The sequence below is a fragment of the Misgurnus anguillicaudatus genome, chromosome 8 (assembly GCF_027580225.2).
Source record: "Misgurnus anguillicaudatus chromosome 8, ASM2758022v2, whole genome shotgun sequence".
Taxonomy (NCBI): domain Eukaryota; kingdom Metazoa; phylum Chordata; class Actinopteri; order Cypriniformes; family Cobitidae; genus Misgurnus; species Misgurnus anguillicaudatus.
In genome coordinates this window covers 38,865,692-38,877,839 of record NC_073344.2, presented here as the reverse complement: position 1 = coordinate 38,877,839, position 12,148 = coordinate 38,865,692, and the positions used below count along the sequence as shown (strand labels likewise).

At 40.8% G+C, this 12,148-nt stretch overlaps 1 protein-coding gene across 2 annotated transcripts in view; it reads left to right on the top strand.

The window, feature by feature from the left end:
* col18a1b (collagen type XVIII alpha 1 chain b) overlaps positions 1 to 12,148 on the top strand; it is a 156,789-nt gene that overhangs the window by 53,407 nt on the left and 91,234 nt on the right. For both annotated transcript variants that reach the window (XM_073870889.1, XM_073870888.1), the window contains exons 7-10: positions 828 to 854; positions 951 to 1,154; positions 1,799 to 1,861; positions 1,978 to 2,052. In XM_073870889.1, the coding sequence (XP_073726990.1) occupies positions 828 to 854; positions 951 to 1,154; positions 1,799 to 1,861; positions 1,978 to 2,052 (369 nt within the window). The remainder of the gene's footprint in view (positions 1 to 827; positions 855 to 950; positions 1,155 to 1,798; positions 1,862 to 1,977; positions 2,053 to 12,148) is intronic.

Here is a 12,148-nt window from a genome sequence, read left to right as displayed (position 1 = left end):
TAACATCTATTACTAACAATTTCGTTTTGAACATCAAATATAACCTTACATAATCAAATGCAACATTTATAAGACTTGATTATCTTATCCGTCAACGTGATTTCTCGTTCGGGTCTGATTAATGGCCATCAGTGGTTGGGTTAAAGACTACAAATCCCGTAATTCCACCCTGCTTCAGAGCGTCATTAATATACGTCATTTGTTCGTCATTTCCGTTTTGGCGCCATCTAGTGGCAAATTCTACGTATTCCACCTTTAAATGATGGAACTGGGCATTTGAATATGTTAACCCACCAAAATTCAGTCCCAATGTAGCAAACCCTTCTCCAGTTGGGGAAAGGCCCTGGAATGCTTGTTATCAGCTGTTCACTACACGTATGATGTGGAATTACAGCATAAGCTTCCAAATGCAAATGACACAGTTAGAATCAACTCCAGACCTTTAACATGCTTCATTTATGAGGAAATTATTTACCAAATAGCCCATACCTGTCCGTAAAACAGTCAACTGTGCCATTACTTTTTGGGGGGGGGCTACATATTAAAGGCTGTAATTCCTAAACCCTTATTTAAGTATAAATCCAATTTTGTGAATACCCTTTAATTAATGCTGGGAGTGTGCAAGCCCACATTCATTATATGACTGTTACTGGAATAATACATGTAGTAAACTGCTAAAATCACACAAAATGTGCCTTAGTCCCAATATTTATGGAGCTAACTTTATATAAAATTCTGAAATACAAAGTAAAGATGTTTACATGCTTTATACAACTGCAGGTTTGTTAATAGGTATCTCTTAATCTTGATCTGTTTTGCTTTCTTAGTGTAGTCAAGGAGAGAAAGGCATAAAGGTAAACCAGACTTATTTTAGTGATACACAGCCTTCACCAGGGCATGTCTCCTATTATGTTTTTATGCACTCACCTTTTGTTCATGTCTCTGTGTAGGAAAGTACTGGGTCTGGATATCCTGGCCCCAAAGGTGATCGTGGACCTCCAGGACCACCTGGACCACCAGGTCCTCAGGGGCCAGTAATAGAATTGATAGACACTGGGGACAAAAAAGTAGAAAGGGTGCAGGGTCAAATGGGCCCACCTGGACCACCAGGACCAGGAGGTCCACCTGGTCCTCGTGGCCTCCAGGGGAAACCAGTGAGTAACATAAAATTCCTAATCATTTTCTTATCTATTTACTTCTTAAAACAAATTATAATAATTTCTAGGGATGTCCCAATCATGTTAAACTATAAAATAAGTTGTATCCAGTTATCTAGTTAACATATTGTAATGAGATGAGTGACATGGCTATATACATACTTTAATACTTTGTTTCTAGACTTTTATTAAGTTTTATTGATGTGGGCACCATTCTTACCTCTCTATCTCTCATCTCTACAATGTGTAATGTCATGATCTTGCGTGAATGCGCGTTCTTGAGGTTCTGAGCGAGACACGGAGCTGCGTACTGATGTAGATTAACTGAACACATGGTGAAAAAAAACGACCGACATGTCGTTTAAATGAGCGGTAAAACCCAGTCGCGCAATCCCCTTTTGTCGTACCGCACGAGTGTGAAGCCTGATCACGTGATCGGTTCGGGACATCCCTAATAATTTTCAATAAGAGGTTAGTTAGAACACATTTATTTTGTAAAAGGTGTAATTAAAACCGGCTTTTAAGGGTAAAGCAGGAAAGGATAAGAAACCTATGTGTGTTCTGGAGAGTTATTTATTGTGTTTAAGTTTTTTCCCATGCATCATTTTTTATTTACACTCTGCTTTGGTGTTACTATACAGGGCCCTGAAGGACGTTGTGGTCCTCAAGGAATATCTGGTGATACAGGCCCTAAAGGACAGAAGGTGCTTTGCCAAATTTTAATTAAAAAATATTGTTTGTTTATTATTACATTTAGTTCAATAATGTTATTACACATTATACCTTAACGTTATGATATTTCTGTTCTTTAAATGGTTAGGGTGAGAAAGGTGAAGGACAACCAGGCCCTCGAGGTCCACCTGGGCCCCCTGGAACCTCAATCTCAGACAGGACCGTGAGTTTAAATAAACATAAAGTCATTCTAGACTGTCCAGTATATAACAGAAAGAAGCATTAGGCTATATGTCCATCAAAGCATTTTTAACCTGCAATGCCCAGGGAGCAACTGGAGGACAGGTTGCTTCCTGCCAGTTATGATAATTGAACCGCCAACCAGAGATATAGCTTTAAAGGGGCAATGAACCCCGATTCAGTAATAAGTAAATACACAAGTAATTAAGTACATTTATATTTTTACAGTGTTTACCAAAGGATTTTGAGAGACTATGGCGGTGATGACGTCACATGCCGATTAGCATATATGTGACGTCATTGCGTTGTGTTTTACTCTTTGATCTGTCACATAATATTGCATTTTAACACAACTGAATGCTATTTTTACATAGTATCTGGTCTGTTGATTAAAAAATTAGTGAATAAACACAACACAGTAACGACCACGACCCAGTAACTCCTTGTTTAATCCAATCAGCTCTTTCTTTAACTGCTGTCAAAATAGCAACATCGTCTGACAAAATCACCATACATTTACATTGAGGCCGTACTGAGGTTGCTCTTCTCATCAGTGTTGTTGCATTATGAGTGTTTCTTTATTTGAAAAAACGAGTGGTAGTTTTATTGTATATCGCATATAGCATATATTGGTGCAAATTCATAAATATGAGAGAATACACTGTTGCTGTTACACAGAGTTGCGACTACAGAACACGTGCGTGACAATACCGCATCATAGATAGGGAGAGAGCCTGCACACAGACTCACAACAAGAGAATGTGTATGTGTGGGAAACACTACTGCTAACTGCTAACCTTTTGTTAAGTGACTGTTGAAGTTTACACAAAAAAGAAAGTACAAGGAGGGACGCGGAGTTAAAATAGCTCTTAAAGGGGACATATTATGATAGTTTTTTTAAGATGTAAACTAAATCCTTGGTGTCCCCATAGTGCGTAATTGAAGTTCTGGCTCAAAATACCTCACAGATAATTAATTACAGCATGTTAAAATTGCCACTTTGTAGGCCTGAGCAAAAGTGTGCCGTTTTTGGGTGTGTCGTTTAAAATGCAAATGAGCGGATGAAGTGCAAACACTGATCACAATGATGGTGGTTTGTTGCGATTGAAACTCAATTGTGCTGTGAATTATTTTCTCTCTCTCTCTCTTTTTCTCTGCACTAAATGGCTGTGCTGTTGTTGGATAGTGCAGATAAAGGGGGCAGTATTATCCTATTCTGACATCACAATAGAAGCCAAATTACAATGACCTATTTTTCGCATGCTTGCAGAGAATGGTTTACCAAAACTAAATTACTGGGTTGATCTTTTTCACATTTTCTAGGTTGATAGAAGCACTGGGGACCCAATTATAGCACTTAAACATGGAAAAAGTCAGATTTTCATAATATGTCTCCTTTAAACCCTATGGTATATATGAAGAGTTTGGTTCCAAAATGCGATAAACGGCATTTAAAAAAAAAACAGTTTCCACCAAAATCAGTATTGTATCAGGTCCGTATTAAAAAGTAAATTTGTAATTTTACGCAAACTCCTCTGCAGAATGCAATAAATACGCTCAAGAAATCCCAGTGCACCATTCCACGCACTGTAAAGAACAATGGCAGTGCGGAATACACACTAATCCTAGTTTTCCTCATCTACTTTGTACTTCGTGATCAACGAACAAACAAAAACATAATAATACATTTGATGGCATTGATAAATCTTTGGTGGTTTTCTGTGGGGAAGAAGAAACGTAAGCCACTCGGGCAACGGAAAAATTATAGCTGTTCTCACACGACAGCTTCTGTCATGCTAACACATTGACCCCAGGGGGTCTTATGAAAAACTTTCCATTATTCTACTCAAAGTCAGGGGTGGAGTGGAACTAAAAAATCTACCGGAAAATTTCGTAGACCACTGGCGCTCGGTGGTCAAAAAACTATGGTTTTTGTAGTAAAACTAAGGTAGTACAAATCATAATCAATCTGCCACAAAAAAAACAATTTCACAATAATAAAATCATGGCTAATTTTCCTAAGGGAGTAACTATACAAGATGAATCATGTTTGAAAGACGGGGATGCGCACCTGTCAATCAGCTATTACATAACAGAGCGAGGCCAGAGACAAACATACTCTTAAACAGGAAATAATATATGGAATAATTTGTGCATATTTGAATAACTGTAAGAATACATTTCCTTTAAATATAATTTTTGTCATATAAAGTTTTGAGAGATAATAATGTTTTTTCCACTTTATTGCTTATTTAGACTTGTTAGTGCGGTTAACAGCGTGTTTGGCGCATTTACCTCAGAGTTTATTTTAGTAATATTGCTGTTTTTTAATAATAATACAATTTACATGTCAATCCTGCTTCCTTGTCTGTTTATTAATTTCATTATGTTGTTATGTTAAGTTATGTGTGGATTTTTATTGCCATATGAGACGTTCATTGCCGTTATATGAATACTCTCGTCTAATATTCAAATCATATGCGAAATAATGTGTGCATCTTTAACTCTTTCCCCGCCAGCGTTTTTAAAAAAAGTTGCCAGCCAGCGCCAGCATTTTTCATGATTTTCACAAAAGTTTAATGCCTTCCAGAAAATGTTTTTCTTTAAATATATAAACAAACAATATATCAGATATCAAAGAACAGACCCTCTGCTTTCAAACAAAAAAACCCGTTTTATCCTACCTTCATTAGTTCTCTTGTAATCACCTCTCAAACATGGGTAGGTTTCTTCAAAAACATCAAATTTTGAGCAAAAAGCTGAGATAATTCCATTTTTGCGAAGGACTTTTGATAGAGATCAGATGCAGAGCGATCTTTAAAACATACACTGAGTTCTTACTCTTTCACGTGAGGCGCTACTTCCGGTTGTATAAGTTGCGTAAGTGCGGTATAATAATAGCGGTATTGCGGAAAGACGGAAAATCTCGTCATTGGCGAGGAAGCGTTTTCTCTTAATTGACGAGATATCTTGTCAATGGCGGCGAAAGAGTTAAATAACTGTAAAAAAAAATTTGTCAAAGTTTTGAGAAAGAATAATGTTGTGAGGATATTTATTGCCATATGAGACTTTTATTGCCGCTGAATATTCTCGTCTATAATATGGAAATCACAAAGTAGGAAATATATAATGCTGTATACTGCAAAGTTACCCTGCTAGTTTTTATTTATGATATATGTGGAGACACATAAACCTTTGCAAATCTGCTGATTTAATTCATTCATGTCCTGACCATCAGGCTAGAGATTTTAAACACCTTTAAAGTCGCCATGAAACGAAAGTAACAATTGCCTTATTTTCCCCGTGGTGACGTATATCCGAATGAAACGGCTTTTGACATGAAATAAGGCTCCATGGATTTGAATTTGTCCATCGAGATCTGATTGGATCGTTTGAAGTTTGGCCGTGTTGCTAATTGCTAATCGCTGCAATCTTCTCCCGGACCCCGCCCACCTGCCACACTTATGACCGGAAGTGAAGAGAGATCGTTTTGAGGAGGGGAGGAGATTTGCATTTTTGATTAAAGATTATGAGCACACACAAATTTTTTTTTTATATAATTTGTTAATAATACCACAATATTAAAAAAATATATATAATTTTTCATTTCAATTTCATTGTGACTTTAAATCCACACTTAGTCTATCAAATAATATCTAAAGTATATTGTTTTGTGAAAAAGGATGCTTTATATTGTTTATGCGCTTTTTCGGAGTATGTGTGAAAGCACAACGGGTGCTTGACGGATACTTCCGCATACGTAGCCTACTGCAATAAACAGCCGCTCGTCCCTTTTTACATCAAAGGCATAGGCAGGCTATGACATTTGGGGAGGGGCCGTTCACTGATCCCCCTATATTTTTGAAAATCCTACACATGGTTGGACCTGCCGAATGGGTTGAGCACTTTTATATATGGTGTTGAGCAGAGAGGCTGCACAGTTTGACCAGACGGAAGCGGCCGCACATCAGGCTGCTAGACGGTGTTCCTATATAACTCGCAATGTATAACTATTATCAGACCGGCCCTCGCGGCCTCAAAGCGCTACCGGCCCACCGGGAAAAGTCCCGACTCTTCCGATTGCCACTCCGCCACTACTCAAAGTCAACAAAACTTGAGCAAGACCACAACATTTTACAGCTGAGCTGATCGCTGTCAAAGAATTTCACAAGAATGACAACGCAATGACAGTGTTCTTAATATGACAAAGTAAGTGTTTTGATTAATGCTATTAATGTTTAGTTTTTTAAATCAGTGTATACAACTAGTAAACTAAATGAATATAACATGGCAAAGATGAATGCACATTTATATACTGATTCAACGGATTTATAGCATTTTGAAAAAAAAACTTGAAGTGAATTTATTGCAATTTGCAAGATTTTAATTTTTAATGTTTTTATAAAGATGATATGTGTAAGTTTGCAACAGAAAATAGGGTTTTCATCTTGTCACTTTCTTGTTATGGAAAATGCATTTTTACCGAAATTAGTCAAAATGGATTTGTTGCGTTTTGGAACCAAACTCTTCATCATAACAACTCAGAGTAAAATATGAACAGAGTAAAACAAGGTAAAATATACATAAAATGACTTTAGATTTCTTTTAAATAACATTTAAAAAAGGTATGAAATTGTCATGTAAGACACCTGGGGACACCATATAGGTGAATTGAATGTCTGACCATGTTGTGATTCAAATTTGAGAATGATAATCCAAAAAAATGTAGTTTCTGTGAGCTTTTATTTTTTTTTAAAGTCCAGGCGTCCTTTCAAAAAAAGTGCACCTGGAGAGTCCAAATAGACACCAAAGCAAAATGATAACAAAATGATATGATAATCAAATGAGAATGAGTCAGCATTACATACTACATGATGTATATCAATTCAGAACTTATCTGCCCACCAAAGCACAACAAATATTGTTTTGCACATGAAAACAAAATACTTGTTATTTTGAATGTGGTCTCTCATGAATGGATATCAGAAACCAGTCCTCATCCAGTCCTCAATGCCTATTTTACATCACAAGGAGAACACACACACACACAAAGCAAAAGAGGATTTTAGTCTGAGTCAAAAGTTAGAGACAACTATTTGAATTAGAAACTATGTAATATACATGAACATATACACGCACGCGCGCGCACACGCACGCACGCGCACACACACATATTCTGGTTTCCATGTTTTGTGGGGACATTCCATAGACGTAATGCATTTTATACCATACAAACTGTATATTCTATTCCCCTTACCTACCCCAGTCCCTAACCCCAGCCATCACAGAAACCCTTCTCATACTTCACATTTTCAAGAAACATCATTCTGTTTGATTTATAAGCTTGTTTCCTCATGGGGACCTCAAAATGTCCCCACACGGTCACAAAAACACTGGTATTCCTATCTTTGTGGGGACAATTGGTCCCCACAACGTGATAATTACCAGGTACACACACACACACACACACACACACACACACACACACACACACACACACACACACATGCACACTAATATGCTGTTATACTCCATATAACTCAATGTACAAGCCAGAAATTAAGCTCTGTTTTTTGCATAGGCCTACTAAAGGGTCAATGGTGCCATATGGTGATCAACAGTAAAAATAAAAAATTTTACCTCTTAGCAAAAGGAAAAACCGCCAACAATCAAGAATGCATGATAATAAGGTGTCATGGCTTTGCAATCAAAAAATGTGGTTATAATGGAAGTCAGTGGGGCAAAAAAGCCACAAACAACTAATTAGGGAATAAAAAATAAATAAAAACTGATGCTGCACAAAAACTAAAAATGCATCAAAGCCAATGTTTTTACTCATCTTCGGCATGCCCTAGACTAAAAAAGGTAAAAAAAACACAAAATAATCGATTTTCAATATAAAAAAATGATTGTGGACTGGATTTTTCCAGTCCACAATCACTTTTTTATATTGAAAATCGATTATTTTGTGTTTTTCATCAAATCAGTGACACCATTTATGAACTTGGCAATTAAACAGTTAAAATCATGGAAATTTTGTAAGCATTTGGTAGTTTTGATCAGTACTGAGGGTGATTAACAGATTTATGCAAAAGAATTCTGAAAAAAATATTAATCTGATTAATTTTTACAGCCATTTAATTTAGTGGCTTTTTTGTACACAAACAACCCGAAAGGGTAATACATTTGCCTACAGTATATTGTCAGTTCTTAAAAAAATTCAAAGCATTTCCTCAAAATATGTGTCAATATAAGATGTGTTACCAAAAATCATTCCATTTGCTGAAACACAGAGAAAGTTGTGGCCAAATTAAGACACAAAAAAACTAAAATGGCCTCAACAACCCTTAAAGGCACACCAGGCAAGTCTGAGTATTATTTATCTACTAGCTCCCCCTAGTGTCTGGGAGTAAATGCTTTCTATATCTGAGACTTTACAAGACTGAAGGACACCGGGTCGGATACAGCGAACTTGCAAGTGGGGTATTCTTCCTACAGACGGTAGGGGCGGGCGAGAGGGTCTTCATTCGTCATGTAATGAGTCATTTAACCATATACCGACTTACGAAGATGATTTATTAACATAAAAATGCTGCCTTGTGTCCCTTTAAGGGTAAATACATGGTCTCACAATGCGGACAATAAGTTGCTCCAAACAGGGATAATTTAGAAGCCACCAAACACTTCTATGTTTTCCCTATTTAAAGGCTGTTACATGAGTAGTTACACGAGTAAGTATGGTGGCACAAAATAAAACTTTTGTTTGGAGCCATAGGAATGAATGGGTCTAGGCTAAACGCAAACACATTTACGAAGCGCTTTACAAAGATTAAAAGTGCACACATTGGAAAAAGATATGTATGTATTAAATCATCTAAGTTGAGGTAAGAACATAGTAAAATATTGAAAAACTGTGGTGTTTTCTATTAAGTAGTTTTGAAACCAGTACTTTTACACTTTTACTTGAGTAAAAAGCTTGAGTTGATAATTGTAACGTGGTGCTTTAAAGAAAGCGATGAAGAGGTGAATCCATGTGCAAAAGGTGTTTTATTGTAAAATCCCATAAAGGGCCAGCAAACAAATCCAAAGGTAAATCCAAATCAGAATCCAATAACAGGCTAAGGTTCAGGGCAGGCAGAATAACAATCACAAAATCCAAATACAGGCGCAGGTCAAACACAGGAACAGGTAACAGGGTAACAGATAAACAGAATAACAGAATAACAGAATCAGAATACAGGCAGATACAAACAGGATGGCGATGTAATAATCAGCCAGGAACTGGTGTACAGGAAGTGACTTATATACAAAACAGACAGGAAGTGTGAAGTGAAACATGGCAGGATGTATATCAAAATAAAAGCCAGAACAGAACAGGATGTCAAAATAAAAGTCCAAAATACAAAAATACACAGAATACAAGAAAACACAGAACAAAACCTTACAGAACCCCCCCTCTAAAGGGCGACTCCCGGAGCCCAACATTCAAATAATAAAGTCCAAATAGAGGGTGGGCGGGCGGGCGAGGACCTCTTGGCAAGGCAGGGCAGTTCAGGAGAGGTCCTGGGTCATAAGGCCAGGATGGTCCAGGGTCGTGGGGCAGATGCGGGCCTGGGTCGTGGGGCAGATGCGGGCCTGGGTCGTGGGGCAGATGCGGGCCTGGGTCGTGGGGCAGATGCGGGCCTGGGTCGTGGGGCAGATGCGGGCCTGGGTCGTGGGGCAGATGCGGGCCTGGGTCGTGGGGCAGATGCGGGCCTGGGTCGTGGGGCAGGCTTGGACCTGGGTCGTGGGGCAGGCTTGGACCTGGGTCGTGGGGCAGGCTTGGACCTGGGTCGTGGGGCAGGCTTGGACCTGGGTCATGGGGCAGGCTTGGACCTGGGTCATGGGGCAGGCTTGGACCTGGGTCATGGGGCAGGCTTGGACCTGGGTCATGGGGCAGGCTTGGACCTGGGTCATGGGGCAGGCTTGGACCTGGGTCATGGGGCAGGCTTGGACCTGGGTCATGGGGCAGGCTTGGACCTGGGTCATGGGGCAGGCTTGGACCTGGGTCATGGGGCAGGCTTGGACCTGGGTCATGGGGCAGGCTTGGACCTGGGTCATGGGGCAGGCTTGGACCTGGGTCATGGGGCAGGCTTGGACCTGGGTCATGGGGCAGGCCTGGACCTGGGTCATGGGGCAGGCCTGGACCTGGGTCATGGGGCAGGCCTGGACCTGGGTCATGGGGCAGGCCTGGACCTGGGTCATGGGACAGGCCTGGACCTGGGTCATGGGGCAGGCCTGGACCTGGGTCATGGGGCAGGCCTGGACCTGGGTCATGGGGCAGGCCTGGACCTGGGTCATGGGGCAGGCCTGGACCTGGGTCATGGGGCAGGCCTGGACCTGGGTCATGGGGCAGACATGGACCTGGGTCATGGGGCAGACATGGAGCAGGATTAAGGGGCAGACATGGAGCAGGATTAAGGGGCAGACATGGAGCAGGATTAAGGGGCAGACATGGAGCAGGATTAAGGGGTAAACATGAAGCTAGGTGATGAGGTAGGGATAGACCTGTAACACAAGGAGAGGAGGGATCAGAGTCCACTTCGGTCTCCGCCTCGGTGTCCTCTGCCTCCTTCCTGTGTCCGGGTACTACCCCCCCCCAAAAAAAAACTTTTGAAAGCTTCCACAGTCCAAGGTGGCGATATTTCAGATGGTGCACCAGATGAATCAGGTGAGCCAGGTGAATCAGATGAGCCAGGTGAGCCAGACGAATTATGTGAATCAGGTGAGTCAGACGAATCAGATGGGACATGTGAATCAGGCAGGACAGACGAATAAGGCAGGACGGGCAGATCAGATGAGCCGGGCAGATCAGATGAGTCGGGCAGATCAGATGAGTCGGGCAGATCAGATGAGTCGGGCAGATCAGATGAGTCAAGTGGTTCAGGTTCAGGGTCTTGAGGAACCTCGGGAACAACAGAACAGAAGGCAGACCAAACGAACCACAGGGCTATGGCAAATTCAGGTAATATACTGTCCAGGAGACATACCTCAGTGGTAGATTTAGGCATGGCGGCCATCTTTATGTCAGGTACTGGGTGAACAATCGCCCTCATCAGTGCAGGTGTGGTGGTGACGATGGCCCTCTGAATCACAGGTGCTGGGATGGTTGTAGCTCTCTCGAGAACAGGTGCAGAAACAGGCAGGATGGCGGCCATTTTGGGAACAGGCAGGGTGGCGGCCATTTTAGGGACAGGCAGGAAGGTGGTGGTTTTCTTGAAGACAGGTGCAGAGACAGGCAGGATGGCGGCCATTTTGGGAACAGGCAGGGTGGCGGCCATTTTAGGGACAGGCAGGACTTTGACAGGTTTGGGCAGAACGGGCAGAACATGGCTAGGTGCGTGGTGAATATTCCCTGGTTCATTATCCACCACACCCACAGTGAACGGAGAACCACACAACAGCAACGCAAAGTCAATATAACTCTCCAGGGACCAGGCAGACATATCATGGGGCATACATAAACGCAACCATTCGTCCAGAGCATTATAAAAAACTGGTTTTAAAGTGTCCTCATCAAAATGTACTTGGTTACTCAATTCCAAAAAGTCACTTACATATTCCTCAATGGGCCGGTGGTTTTGACGGAGTGCAAGTAGTGTAAAAACAGGTTTCATGGTGCTGGTGGGAAGTTACTAACCTTTGCTGGATTCCGGGTTATGGCTGATTATTCTGTAACGTGGTGCTTTAAAGAAAGCGATGAAGAGGTGAATCCATGTGCAAAAGGTGTTTTATTGTAAAATCCCATAAAGGGCCAGCAAACAAATCCAAAGGTAAATCCAAATCAGAATCCAATAACAGGCTAAGGTTCAGGGCAGGCAGAATAACAATCACAAAATCCAAATACAGGCGCAGGTCAAACACAGGAACAGGTAACAGGGTAACAGATAAACAGAATAACAGAATAACAGAATAACAGAATATCAGAATATCAGAATATCAGAATACAGGCAGATACAAACAGGATGGCGATGTAATAATCAGCCAGGAACTGGTGTACAGGAAGTGACTTATATACAAAACAGACAGGAAGTGTGAAG